Source organism: Hipposideros armiger, unplaced genomic scaffold (genome assembly GCF_001890085.2).
Source record: "Hipposideros armiger isolate ML-2016 unplaced genomic scaffold, ASM189008v1 scaffold_303, whole genome shotgun sequence".
Classification (NCBI taxonomy): Eukaryota; Metazoa; Chordata; class Mammalia; order Chiroptera; family Hipposideridae; genus Hipposideros; species Hipposideros armiger.
The window spans coordinates 2,219,247-2,232,874 of record NW_017731653.1 but is presented as its reverse complement, the minus strand read 5'-3'; the positions used below and the strand labels follow the sequence as shown (position 1 = coordinate 2,232,874).

At 34.3% G+C, this 13,628-nt stretch overlaps 2 protein-coding genes across 2 annotated transcripts; one reads left to right on the top strand and one right to left on the bottom strand.

The window, feature by feature from the left end:
• Positions 1-2,196: 2,196 nt before the first annotated feature.
• On the bottom strand, positions 2,197-3,135 carry LOC109391809 (olfactory receptor 6C74-like). The gene has a single exon (XM_019659679.1). The coding sequence runs from the start codon at positions 3,133-3,135 to the stop codon at positions 2,197-2,199; it is 939 nt and encodes a 312-aa protein (XP_019515224.1).
• An 8,424-nt stretch (positions 3,136-11,559) lies between these two features.
• On the top strand, positions 11,560-12,495 carry LOC109391810 (olfactory receptor 6C6-like). The gene has a single exon (XM_019659680.1). It carries the CDS (start codon positions 11,560-11,562, stop codon positions 12,493-12,495), a length of 936 nt encoding a protein of 311 aa, XP_019515225.1.
• The last annotated feature ends 1,133 nt before the right edge of the window (positions 12,496-13,628 follow it).

Below are 13,628 nucleotides of genomic sequence, written 5' to 3'. Positions count from 1 at the left end.
TCATGATAAATTAGTGGTTTAACTTTAAGCAAACTCATCCTGGTTGACACATAACAGAATCAAAACTACAAAGAATATTGAGACCCTTAGGTTTTATTTCTTAGATTGTCTCAATATGTTATATGTATTTTTTTCTGTGTTCTTAAAATTTCTAAAAGTTAGATAATGCTCCAGAGTTATTAGATCTATTTTCTCAAAAGGAAAAAGGTGTGTGTGTGTGTGTGTGTGTGTGTGTGTGTGTGTGTGTGTGTGTGTGTGTGTGTATGGTGTGATTGAAAAATACGGTGAATGTTTAAATTTAAAAATTATTACAGTAAAAGACACATTGTCGTTAATCTTCCTCAAAATACTCCTCCTTGCTTCAAACACACTTATCCCATTGTTCTTGCCACTTTCTGAAGCAGTTCTGGAAGTCCTCTTTTGTGAATGTCTTTACTTCATCCTCCAACATGACAATAAATATTACGGTTTGTCCTCATTCACCTTATTCACTAGATCTGGCAAAGTGAAACTTCTGGCTTTCCCCCCAAAGCCGAAATGACTATGACAGGAAAATGTTTTGAATCGATTCAGGACATCGAGGCAGCCACGACAGTGCAACAAAGAAATTCACCAAAGAGGACTTCCAGAACTGCTTCAGAAAGTGGCAAGAACGATGGGATAAACGTGTTCAAAACGAGGGGGAGTATTTTGAGGGGGGTTAATGGCAATGTGTCTTTTACTGTAATAAACTCATTTTATTTAAATATTTACCATATGTTTTGATCACACCTCATATATATCATGGAAATGTAATCAATTGTTTAATCATTATTTCTGAAATCATACTCATGACTCAAATATGTTTTAAGATCCAGTTCATTAACAAATTGTAAAGAAACCTATAGAATTGTCCAGTCAATGACATACTATACATATTTTTCTCCCTGGCTATATTATATTGTGCTCTTTTAGATAGTATTTTTCAAACTTATTTTCTTCAATCAAGAACCATAGTTAAAATAAAAAGAAAATGAAAAAGAAATTATGTCCTAATGCACATACATCTCTGGAAATAAACCATGAAACATGATGTGTACCTATCAAAACATCTTCTATTATATTTAATATTTTAAAAATTCTGGTCATGACACAGAAATTGATTTGAGTGCCCCAATTTTCCAATTATGACCTACAGTTCAAAAATCCTTAAGAAAAGGTGTAGTTTGTTCTCCTATTTTGGTTTTACTGGTAGGAGATATAGCTATATATGTATGTATCTATAGCTATGGCAATCTGAAAAGAATAAATACACTGAGTTATTAGCATTGTTCTCTTTATATAACAGTCCTTTACAAGCAGTTTCCAATTAGCTTCAGAAGTATCCCAAGTTATTTAAGGGAGTTTTGGGGGGTATGGAAACACCAAGTAAATATTGTATTTCATCGTTAATTTTTAAATAAACTGGTAAGATAACAAATTTCACCTATAATTAAATTACTTGTAAATGTTAATAATACTCTAATAGAAACTAAACATCTGGTTTCTGTGGCATGTAAATGAACACAAAGATCATTCTTTAAATAAACAAACAATGTCTATTAAATTTATTGGGGTAAAATTGATTAGTAAAATTATATAGGTTTCAAGGATACATTTCTATAATAAGGTACCTATATATTGCATTGTGTGTTCACCATCCAGAGACAGTTCCCCTTTCATCACCATATATTTGACAAACATTTTCTAATTTGAGCATCAACACTAATGGTTAATGTCTGCTACAATTTTCTTTTCACTTCATTGAACAGAGTATGCCCCAATAAATGAGTAGTATTACAAAAAATATAAATGAATATTAGTTTTAAGTAGCTTGTAACTAAGTACAGACAAAAAAGTAGTTTATCTTCTTGATTAGAATTCAAAGATAGAAAAGGCAGATTGAAAAACTTAGCTCAATTTCTTTCAATATGCATGAGAGCAAGAGTGAGATGATAAAAAAATCTCTATTGAAAAATACTAAGAAACTGCGCTTCTTTGAAACAAAAGATTTGGTGAAAATAAAACTTGAAAAGAAATAAAGATGACTATCAAAGAAATAAAAGCCAAAAAAAAAAAGGAGGGAACTGTATTGGGAACTACTATTGGATACACTGGTACTGTGAAGGATTCCTTTGTTCTTTTTTTTTTTTTTTTACATATAAAGCAATTGGATAGTCATTTGTTTGAGAAAGAGAAAACCCTGACTATCATATTCATGAAGGCTTTTTTCACTTGTTGGTTCCGTAAAGTATAGATGAAAGGGTTCAAAAGTGGTGCCACTGAGGTATTGAGCACTGCAATTCCCTTGGAAAAAGATATTCTTTGTTTGACAGATGGATTAACATACATGAAGATGCAGCTGCCATAAGAAAGAAATATCACAACCATGTGAGAAGAACATGTTGAAAAAGCTTTTTTCCTCTGATTAGTTGACGGCATTTTTAGAATCGTTAATGCAATATAGCTATATGATATTATCACCATTACCAATGTGACCACAAGTGTCAGCGAAGCAGAAATCAGTTTCATCACTTCGATGAGTTCTGTGTCTGAGCAGGCAATCAGCAGGAGTGGGGTAGGGTCACAGCCGAAATGATCAATAACATTGGATGCACAGAAGTCAATGTTTAGGCCTACGAGGAGTGGCGGAAAAATGACCAAAAAACCAGCAAGCCAACAACTAAGGATGAGCTGTATGCACATTTTACTGTCTATGATGGTTGTGTAACGCAGAGGCTTACAGATGGCAACATAGCGGTCATAGGACATAGCCGCTAGCAAATAAAATTCAGATGCTCCAAGGAGGAAGGCAAAAAACAATTGAGTCATACAACTGTTATAGGAAATGGTTTTGTCCCCAGTTGCCATAATAACTAGCAATTTAGGAATGCATGTAGTAGTATAGGAAATTTCTAGGAAGGAAAAATTCCGAAGGAAAAAATACATGGGGGTCTTGAGGTGAATATCCACCAGGGTGAGTGTGATGATGATCAGATTGCCAGTGATGCTTAGCAAGTAGGTGAGAAACAGGAAGATAAACAACACAACTTTCAATTGTGGGTCATCAGTCAAGCCTGCTAGGATAAATACTGTCACTCTTGTATGGTTTCCCATTGTTGTCTTCTAGTTTTCTAGGTCTAAATAAAAAAATAAAGGGGAGAGAAAAAAAAAGAAAATGATGATCTCAATGGAAAAATAACTGTGATAATTAGTGTTTAAGGTACAGTTAGCAAAGCGATGTTTCAGATAGAGTAACAAAAATGCACATCCATTCATGTTTTTTGCCATGGTTTTGCCAGGAAGAATAATAGTGTGCATTTCCAGAGTATGTGGACAGATAATTAAAACTCTAGTTTGCAATTCTACTATAAAATAACCTATACAGTAGTAGTAATTGTTGATTATTTTTATGTGACTATATTAGAGGGCCTTTTAAAGCATAGAAAAAATGCTTCTTCTCTATTGATAATGTGCAAGAGTTGCGATGGATGCCTTTCTAGAGAAGTTTGCACGTTAGAACCCAAATGATAATTGTCATTAAAAGTACATCAGCCCATGTTTGCATTAAACACACACACACACAGACACACACACACACACACACACACACACACACACACACCCCACACACAACACCCCTAGCTATCATCAATATACAGGGCTAGTACACCTGTACCATTTTACTTAACCAATCAAATTCAAATGTCTGATTCTTGTGTCATTTACTTTCATGACTAATGTGATCCAATTTTAGACAAGTGAATACGAAGCATTGGGAATATATTTATTTGTTGTCCTTATTAGTATTTCCAGTGCCACAATCTGTTATCATTCCCACCCTTCCCACTTTGTGCCCAAAACAAAATCAGCAGGAACTGTCTGGTAATCTCAGTGTGTGTAACAAGAAATTGCAGTTTTCTTATGCATGATATAATTCTGAGAATATACAGGGAAATAAGTAAAAATGAAAATGAAGGATGTAGAAGCATATGGAAATATTGGGCTGTCGGAAAAGTCATGACGCATTTTTGCAACAAAAAACATAGAAAAAATACATCATGACTTTTCCAACAACCCAATATATTGATAAGTGTTAAGGAAATTATATGAGGTGGGAGGAGTAAAGAGAACAGAAATATAAAGACAAAGCTTTATGGAAACCTAGAAAGGTAAGAAGGGTTATTTTCGAGGTAGGATAGTGAATTTCAGGAAAAATTTTATTAAAAGATTAGAATATGTAAATCATTAAGTAAAAATTTTTAAAATTAAAAATATGTAAATTAGTAAGTAAAAATATGTACCTTAGTAGGTAAAAATTAGAAAATAAAAATTATAAGGAAAAATGTTTACTAATGAAATTTCTATTTGCTTCTATTCTTTACACTTACCATTTTATTCTTTGTCTAAAATACAGAGTGAAAAGGTAAAGAAGTTTTAGATCAGCATGGCCTAAAAAAGATGAAGAGTGAGTATTTGGGAAATTTCAAATACAAAATGAATCTCAAAATTGAGGTGACACAAATTTTAGAAAGCACATATTTTCCTATCATAAAAATATTAAAATATTCGGCTAATACATAATGAAAGAAATATTACCTATAGAATACTATTCTCAACACCGGGCATACACTGAGGCAGTCATATCATTCAGGTTTGCAAAGCAAGTAAGTTAGAAATCACGTTTAAGTTTGAAAGAGTGTGTTTTCCAATGCTGTCCACTTAAAAGTACAACATTTTGTGCATATAATTATAAAACAGATTATAGTGTATTTTTTTTAAATAACATCTCTAAGATTAATTTTCTTCCTTGTTATCTTCATCATTAAATACATAAAGTGATTAAAGTTTTGTGATCGGCTCCACATAAGACAATGTCTTAAGAATATCAAGATAATTATTTGCAACCTGTAAAACATACATTATGATTAAAAAGGCATATCCAGAAATAAAAATAAACATATAAGCACAAGTAAAAGTTATTTTCAGTAATATCTAGAGGTGTTTACAGGAGGATTCTAAGATAAAAAATGAGATCTGCTATCAAAATGATATTTTAATATAGATATATGTGGATGAAAAGAAATGACTGTTACTTTTCATGGACATTCCTTTTACATTCACATAATTGTGAAGCAATCTATTATAAAGTTTTCTGTTTAAAAATTTACACAAATTACTCCAATGGCAACAATTTGGAAATACATATATATCAAAAACACCTAAATCAGAATTTTACCTGTCACCTCATTTCGTTGTCCAACTTTTCAATAGTTAATCACACCAACTATCCCCAGTACACATTATAAACAAATTAACAAAATTTAGATTACAAAATTCTTAGAAATCAAGCCTATGAATGCAATTATATTTAGTTATGTTAGATATTGTCAATATCACATACATTTTAAAAAGCAAAAGTTCTCCAGTATTAACTTTTCATTGTGTTCTATTTGTCTTCTTTCACCATTTTCCCTAAATCAAAATTTAAAAGTTTAGAAAAAATAAGGTTAATACTTTAATGGTAAAAATAGAACAAAAGCGGGCTAAAACATATCTAACAGGAAACATGGTCTTTGAATTTTAGACATACCAATTCTTTACATCTTTTTGAGTCCCCAATAAGTCTGCCAAAAACTCAAACACCTTGTAATAAGAAGACATATACATAGATTTATTCAGACAAAATCATCTCTGCTTTAATATTTAACTCTTATCATCATGCTGAACAGAACACAGTGATTCCATTCCTCTCTGAATGGATCTAACTACCCCAAAATATAGTAGTTTTTTTATCTATAAATGACAGCTTTGTAAATGTTTTTAGTTATTTTTTGCAGATTTTCAGCTTAGCATATTAAATTTCTTCATTACTACAATTTATCTATTTATATTTTGAAAACTTTTCAAAGTATTACCCACAATGCCATATAAAATTAATCAACACTTGATCCCATGGCGTATGTATGCTTTCTGTATCCTGAAGGAAAACATCTAAAGATTATGAAGAATTCTCAGGAGAATATGAGATTTAAGAACACCATTCCCGAAGGATCACAAATTTACCTGTTACACAAGAGTTCTCTCCAGACATTAAATATTTGAAAAAATAAAAATGTGTGTATATATATATATATATATATATATATATATTTAAATTACTTTTAACTATGTCTCCAGAGAATTTAGTATAGATTTCCATCGTATTTTGTGCTCTCCCACACTTTCATATTTTGAAATCCCAGATATATAGATAGGGATTTGGAAGCAGGATAAAATATGATTTTAATCAGTAATAAAAAGTGACAATATAAGATGAAGAACTTAGCCTGTCATGGGCTAATTGTACCTCAGGTTAAATGTGCCATTATCAATTCTCTAGACACACCTAACATTTTATGTCCTATGTGTCATTTTATTTCTGTTCTGAAAGCTGTCTTTCCTCCAAATAGTTTTTGTGATATTGTCTAATGGATCCTACACTGATATTTCATAATTACTAAGCAGTCTCTACTTCTACATTAGTGGAATATTTATCTATGTTATCTATGTTAAAAGTTGCTAGGCTTCCTTGCAACTTTGTCCAAATAACTAAAATCTATTCAAAGAATGTAAATGGAGGTAATTTGTGCCATTTCCTGGGATTATCCCTTGATAAAAGGGGTTTGCCCTCCTCTTCCTCTTTACCCTCTCTCACTGTTATAATGCAGGTAGAATGTCAAGTCATGTGGAGCCATGAGTATGAGCAACTGCATCAGAAACAGTGAATCCACAACATAGAAGACACCAGGTCCTGACACTGCTGCAGGCCATACTAGCATAAAACACAATGACTTTATGGAAGCGTTTCAACATACCAGCCTGAACATTTAAATGTATTAGAGTGACACTGGTTAGTGAAATTATACAGGTTTCAAGTGCACATTTCAATAATACATCATCTATATATTGCATTGTGTGTTCACCACCCAGAAAAGGGGATCAAAAATATGGTGATGGATGGTCCAGCCGAGTGGCTCCGTTGGTTAAGAGCGCGAACTCTGAGCAACAGGGTCGCTGGTTCGATTCCTCATCATGTGAGAACCCGGTGGGGTTCTTTTAGGTAAAGTGCCCAAGCTGAGCTGCAGCTGAGCACTATAGTGAGAGCGTGTGCTCTTAGCAGCAAGGTTGCTGGTTTGACACCTGTATGGGATGGTGGGCGGCCCCACAACTAAGATTGAACATGGCACCTTGAGCTGGGCAGCTGCGAGCTGCTGACCGACGGCCGGATGGCTCAGTGTGCAACAAGGTTGCTGGCTGGACTCCCACATGGGATGGTGGACTACGCACCCCTCCTCTCCTCCTCCCACAACTAGATTGAAAGTGGCGACTGGACTTAGAGCTGAACTTACGCCCTCCACAACTAAGACTGAAGGACAACAACTTGACTAGGAGCTGATGGGTCCTGGAAAAACACAATGTTCCCCTTCCTCAATTTCCCAACACTGTTCCACTCCCCAATTCCCCAGTAAAAAAAAAAAACAAACAAAAAACTCTTTAAAAAAATATGGTGATGGAAGGAGAACTGACTCTGCATCTAGTTTTGATGACTGCTTTCTCTCTCCAGCCTGCTTTTCCTTGCTTGTGCCATCCTTGTACTTTTTATTGAAAGCTGGATGTATTGTGTCACATGATAGGAATGTAGGTAAATAGGTCTTTAGTGAGAGGGTTTATGTGAATTTCTCTAGGATTTGGGCTGTGTTTAATGTTTTCTGAAGCTACAGGTGCCAGAGGTTTGTGTTTCCTCTAGTGTCCTCATTTTTTTTCCCTCTTGACTTGGTGTTTTTGTAATAATGTCTCCTCTGGAGAGACCATGTGTCTTACAGCTCTTTCCATTGTAATTCACTATTATTATACTAGATCCTTGTTGGTGTGGTGGTAATGTGTCATGGAGTCGGAACATTCTATAATCTTCCAATTAAATCTCAGGCTTTTAGTGAGCCTTGTTCCTGGGCTCTACTCTTCACAAGCGTTTCTCCACTGGTATATCTTTTTTCTCATTGGCCCCCGCTCCCTACCCTGGCTGCAGCGTTCTCAATCTATTTCCCTAAAGGCATGATACCTATTGACTATTTCCCCGTCCTTCTGGTGAGACAGGAACACCGACAGGGTGTAGAGTGGGAGGATGTGCTTCATCCACATGATTTAGGAACTGGCAGATTCTTTTCCCCTGGAGAGCTGGTCTTCGCTCCCGAGAAGGCTCCAGATGTATGTCACGGTGATTACTCGTCCCTCCGTGAGACACTTGGTTATTTTTCAAATATTCATCATGTGAGAGCCTGGTGGGGTTCTTGGAGATAAAGCCCTTTTATAGTGTGGGGGCTCTCTTAAGATTAGGACCCCCAAGTTTCTCATTCCCATTCCTATCCAACTCAGGCTCCAGCAACTCATTAAAATTAGCATTAAAATGTTGCTACAACTTTATTGCTGCAGGGGCTTCTGCTGCAAGTAAGCAGATCTGTCCTGTGACTCCCTATTTCCAGATAACAGAGTGACAGTTTCTCCCTGCATCCTCAGTCCTCTAATGGGTCTGAGGAAATTCATTAGTTTTCAGTTGTCCAGATTTTTCTTGTCATAAGGATGGATGGGACAACTTTCAAGCAATTTACATGTTAGAGTTGAAACTGTATTCACTGGCATATTTCCTTTACATTTCAGGCAGCCATATGTCTGTTTATGGGTCTTTAAAAAAAACTTCCACCCAATACTGCATTATACCCAAAGCCAGGTTTAGGGGGTCGTTGGCTCCTCTTCCTCCACCTAGAGACGTTGGCAACAACCAAAAGCAGTGTTCAGGTGGCTATTTTCAATCCTACCTCCTGGCCTTCAGGCTCATTAATTGGTGTGACAGTGGGGGTCCCTTACCCCTCCTAACACACCACCTGGTCAAAAGCATCCACAACTGGATACGAACAGGGAAATACTGCCTTTGGGCCTAAATTTCTTGGGGAGATTTGCACACTGTAGTAAATAAGGTATTCCTTGGAATTAAAAAAAAAATTGTAATGACTTCATACGATAAATAGTTGTTTAATTTTAGTACTGTGTTGTATTAACTTAAGACATATTGAAAATGAAGAATAAAGGAGATATTTTGATAGTCTAAATTGCTGATCTGAGATAGAAATAACTAATCACAAAATATCCACAAATGTTAAAACTTATTTTAAGAATTACATATTTCGGTGTGGTTCCTGAGAAGGAAAAAAAAAAAGTCTGAGGCTTGGTCCTGTAACAGGAATATAAGGAATTTGAACATCAACAAACAAAATCCTTTGCCTAAATAATTCTGTTTATATATCTTTTAAAGGTAAAGTTTTACAAATTTTAGTGTATTTTGCAGTCTGATTTATAAATACACATATTATTTAAAATAAATCTCTGAAAGTATAAGAGTACTTATACTAAGGGATTTAAATTTCATTACTCTGATTTGATTTTAATATGGAAGATCTGAAATTAATTGATTTATTAAATGTCACCATTTTTTAATAAGAATTTGTTCATGATTTTGAGGGAAGATTTTCTTTAAGTTTTTAATGTAAATACAAATAAAAGTAATAGGTTTGCTATACATATTGTAACATACTGCTCCAGTATATATAAAGGGAGTTGGGGAGGAGGGGTAAAGTTAGGTATGATGTAATAAAATTCTGACTTATGGGGATGACAGGTCTGTTTCTGATCAAAGTGACTATGGCCACTATAATGCAATCAGTTACCTCAGAAATTGCCTCTAAAGATTGGAAAAATGTGTTTAAATATTAAGAAAATGTTATAATACTTTGGAAATAATAGCCTAAGTAGTCCCTAGAGAGGTTTTACATTTTCATATTCTCTCTGATACATGTTTAATCAATCCATGAATTTTTGTTTTTACTTACCTTTGTTCACAATGTTAATCCTACCTAAAATGTCTTATTCTATTTCCTGATACCTCCAGTGCCTAGCTGAGGATCCGTCCTCTTGTACAACATCCTCCCTTTTAAATCTACCCAAACTTCCCCAAGTCCCAGAGACATCTTCTCTCCTAAACTCCTACATTACATGGTAAAAATGAGTCTCATTTACCCTTAAGGTTATGGCACATTATACATTGCTATATTAGTTCATGCACTGTCTCCTCAATGCAATAAATGCAATAAATTGCAATAGTTAGGGACATTCTCATATATATTTTTGATTCCTCAGTGTATAACAATGCATTCTTCATGGACCTATGAAAACTGTTTAATGAATGTTTGTCATTGATAATAAAGTCATCAAAGAAGAAATTTGCCCTCAAGGGATGAAATGTTTATACCGAGGAGTTTTCATGACACTTAGCTTAATGAGAGCTTATAAAATTCTCAACCACACAATACATTTCATTTGGATTGGTTTGGTTTTTGGCCTATATTATTTTAAGGAAGTCAGTATTACCTTCAAGGGCCTGAATACTTGCCCAGTGACTGGTCTTTAGAGTAAAATTTACTAGAGTTTCTCCTCTGTATTCTTCTATGGAGAGGCAAATCATAGTCCAGCCATAACTTGGTTTATACATCAGTTAAGAAGCAAAGAGCTAAACAGAAGTCAGTGTGTTATCTGAAGAAAAATTCAACCTTAATGGTAGGTTTTCTCTTTATTGTCTTCCCTTTGCTATTTTTCCTCTTTTCTACTTCTTTTATCATCCTTTTCTTTATCCCTGCTTCACTTTTTCCCTCTCTCTGATCCTTTATTCACTTTATTTTGTATTTCACTTTATTATTCTCTTCCTGTTTTCAGAACTTAACCAGCAGTAACACTGGCTCTTTTAATCCTGTTCAAGTCTAGTTACCTATGCAATCAGATAAATTTATTACTGGAATAGGAGATGGTAATGTGAAAAGTAACAGAAGAAATGAAGAGATAGAAATAGGGACAAAGCACATTACACTGATTTATAGAAATAAAAAAACCCAGAAAAGACTGAGACAGAGTATTGTGGCAAAAAGCCAAACAACTGAAGAGCTACGATCATGATTATATCGCATTCCTTTTAGTATTTACCCTAGGCCTTAAGCTGGATTTCTGTTTTCAACATTTGTATGTCATCTTGCTTCTCTACTGCACTCACAGTCAGCTCCTTGAGGCAATGACATTTATATGATCATCAGTAAGGCTGAGTGTAAATATGACATTTCAGCTCTTATATACTGAGAAAAGAGAAAAATCAATGTTTTCACATGCACGTTCCTCTCTTTATCTCATTGCCATAAATGTAGCTAAATCAGAATATAAAGGTGTTTTATAAGATACTTTCAGATTTGTAGAAAATATTTATTTTCTCAGTGTGTACAAAGTGACAGCTTTTGCTAGAGCTTGTCTTTCATTAATCATTTCAAAGAAGTGCCCCATTACTATGCATAAATAGTATCAATTGCTAGTATTTAGACATTGTTACCTTCATATTTTACCATTAGCATCTTTACATAATTTTGTCTCAATATTTTTACCAGAGCAGAAGCAGATCAGGAGGCAACAATGGAAAACCGTACAACAGTGACAGTGTTTATCTTAGTAGGACTGACACAGGACCCAAAATTGAAGATTGTGCTATTCATCTTCCTTCTTCTCACCTACCTGCTAAGCATCTCAGGCAATTTGATTATCATTATCCTCACTTTGCTGGATCCTCATCTCAAGACCCCCATGTATTTCTTTCTTCGAAATTTCTCCTTCTTAGAAATGTCTTATACAACAGTCTCTATCCCCAAATTCCTTGTAACCATGGCAACTGGTGACAAGACCATTTCCTATAATTGTTGTGTAGCTCAGTTATTTTTTGCCTTCCTTCTTGGTGCATCTGAATTTTATCTCCTGGCTGCCATGTCCTATGATCGTTATGTTGCCATCTGTAAGCCCCTGCATTATACAACCATCATGAGCAGCAAAATCTGTATCCAGTTAGTTCTTAGCTCTTGGATCGCTGGTTTCCTTATCATCTTTCCAGGACTCATTTTAGGCTTAAGCCTGGATTTCTGTGACTCAAATATCATTGATCATTTCTTCTGTGACACGGCTCCGCTCTTGCAAATCTCCTGCACAGACACACATTTGCTGGAAACGTTGAGTTTCATCTTAGCTTCGGTGACTCTACTGGTCACTTTGGTATTAGTGATTCTATCATACACATATATTGCCCTGACAATTTCAAAAATTCCTTCTGCCAACCAGAAAAAAAAGGCTTTGTCTACTTGTTCTTCTCACATGATTGTCCTCTCACTCTCATATGGGAGCTGCATCTTTATGTACATTAAACCCTCGGTCAAACAGAGGCTATCCTTAAGTAAGGGAGTTGCAGTTCTCAATACCTCCTTTGCCCCACTTTTGAATCCCTTTATTTATACTCTAAGGAACCAGCAGGTGAAGCAAGCATTTAAGGACATGTTACAAAGAGTACTCTGTTTATCCAAGTAAAATCATAATGACATATATAAGGGAAATTAGTTATTAAGGAAAATTGAAAAGGAAGTGCTTAGATTTGGTCCCAATTTTCCTATTGCACTAATACATAATCATATTTATCCTTTCACTTCTTCTGAAGTATCACAATGTTTACATTAGCTGGTGTTTCTCAACAATGTCTTACCTTCCAAAATATCGAAACTGTATTTTCTGTTCCATTATAAGCATTCTCAAATTTGACTTCTTCCTCTCCTCTTCTTTCATTTAAATGTACCAAATATTTTAAAGGTTATTTTAATCAATTTTATGTATCAGTTCATGGAAACTTAATTATTTCCATATGTGAGCAGTATATTTTGTTCTTATATTTGATTTTCTGTAAAAATCTTAATTTAAAATAATTGTATGATGTGAGATCTTTGAAATTTTGTTTTTCCCTGGATTTTTATGTCCTGATACATATTCTGTATTGTTTTTAAATAAAGATATTTAAGAGTGGAATGTGTGGTTAAAAAAATCAATGTCGGGGCCGGCCGAGTGGCTCAGTTGGTTAAGAGCTCGCTCAAGAGTTTGAGCTCTGAGCAACAGCGGTTCGAGTCCAGCCCGAGCTGAGCAGCCGCTGAGCTGCCAACAGGTAGCAGGATGGCTCAGCTAAAAAAAAAAAAAAAAAAAATCAATGTCATTCTTTGTGTTTAGAATTTTTAAAAAAATCTCAACTATGCTTGTGTAATGTTAAATCATGTTATATTTATGCTATATTTTATTTTATGAGGTAAATATTGAATCACGTGTATACTAAATCTAGGTAATTTTGATTAAAAACAAAATGCAGCCTAGAGAGATCAGATTTGATACTTTACCAACGATTCCTTATTCACCTTGGAACTGTGTTCCTTAGATTCTACATCTATAACGTAATAATAACCATTTATTATATTTTGAGATTTTTTAAAGCTAATTTGAAAGTATAAAATAACTATTGGATGAAAAAGTAATATAATTATTAATTCATTTATATTATATATATTTAGCATATACTATTAGGAAACAACAAAATAGAACACATAAGTCCTTTTCTTTAGAAAGATATAATCTAGTTGTTTATAAAAAATAGTCGTTACAGAAACCAGGAAATTAAATCAGTT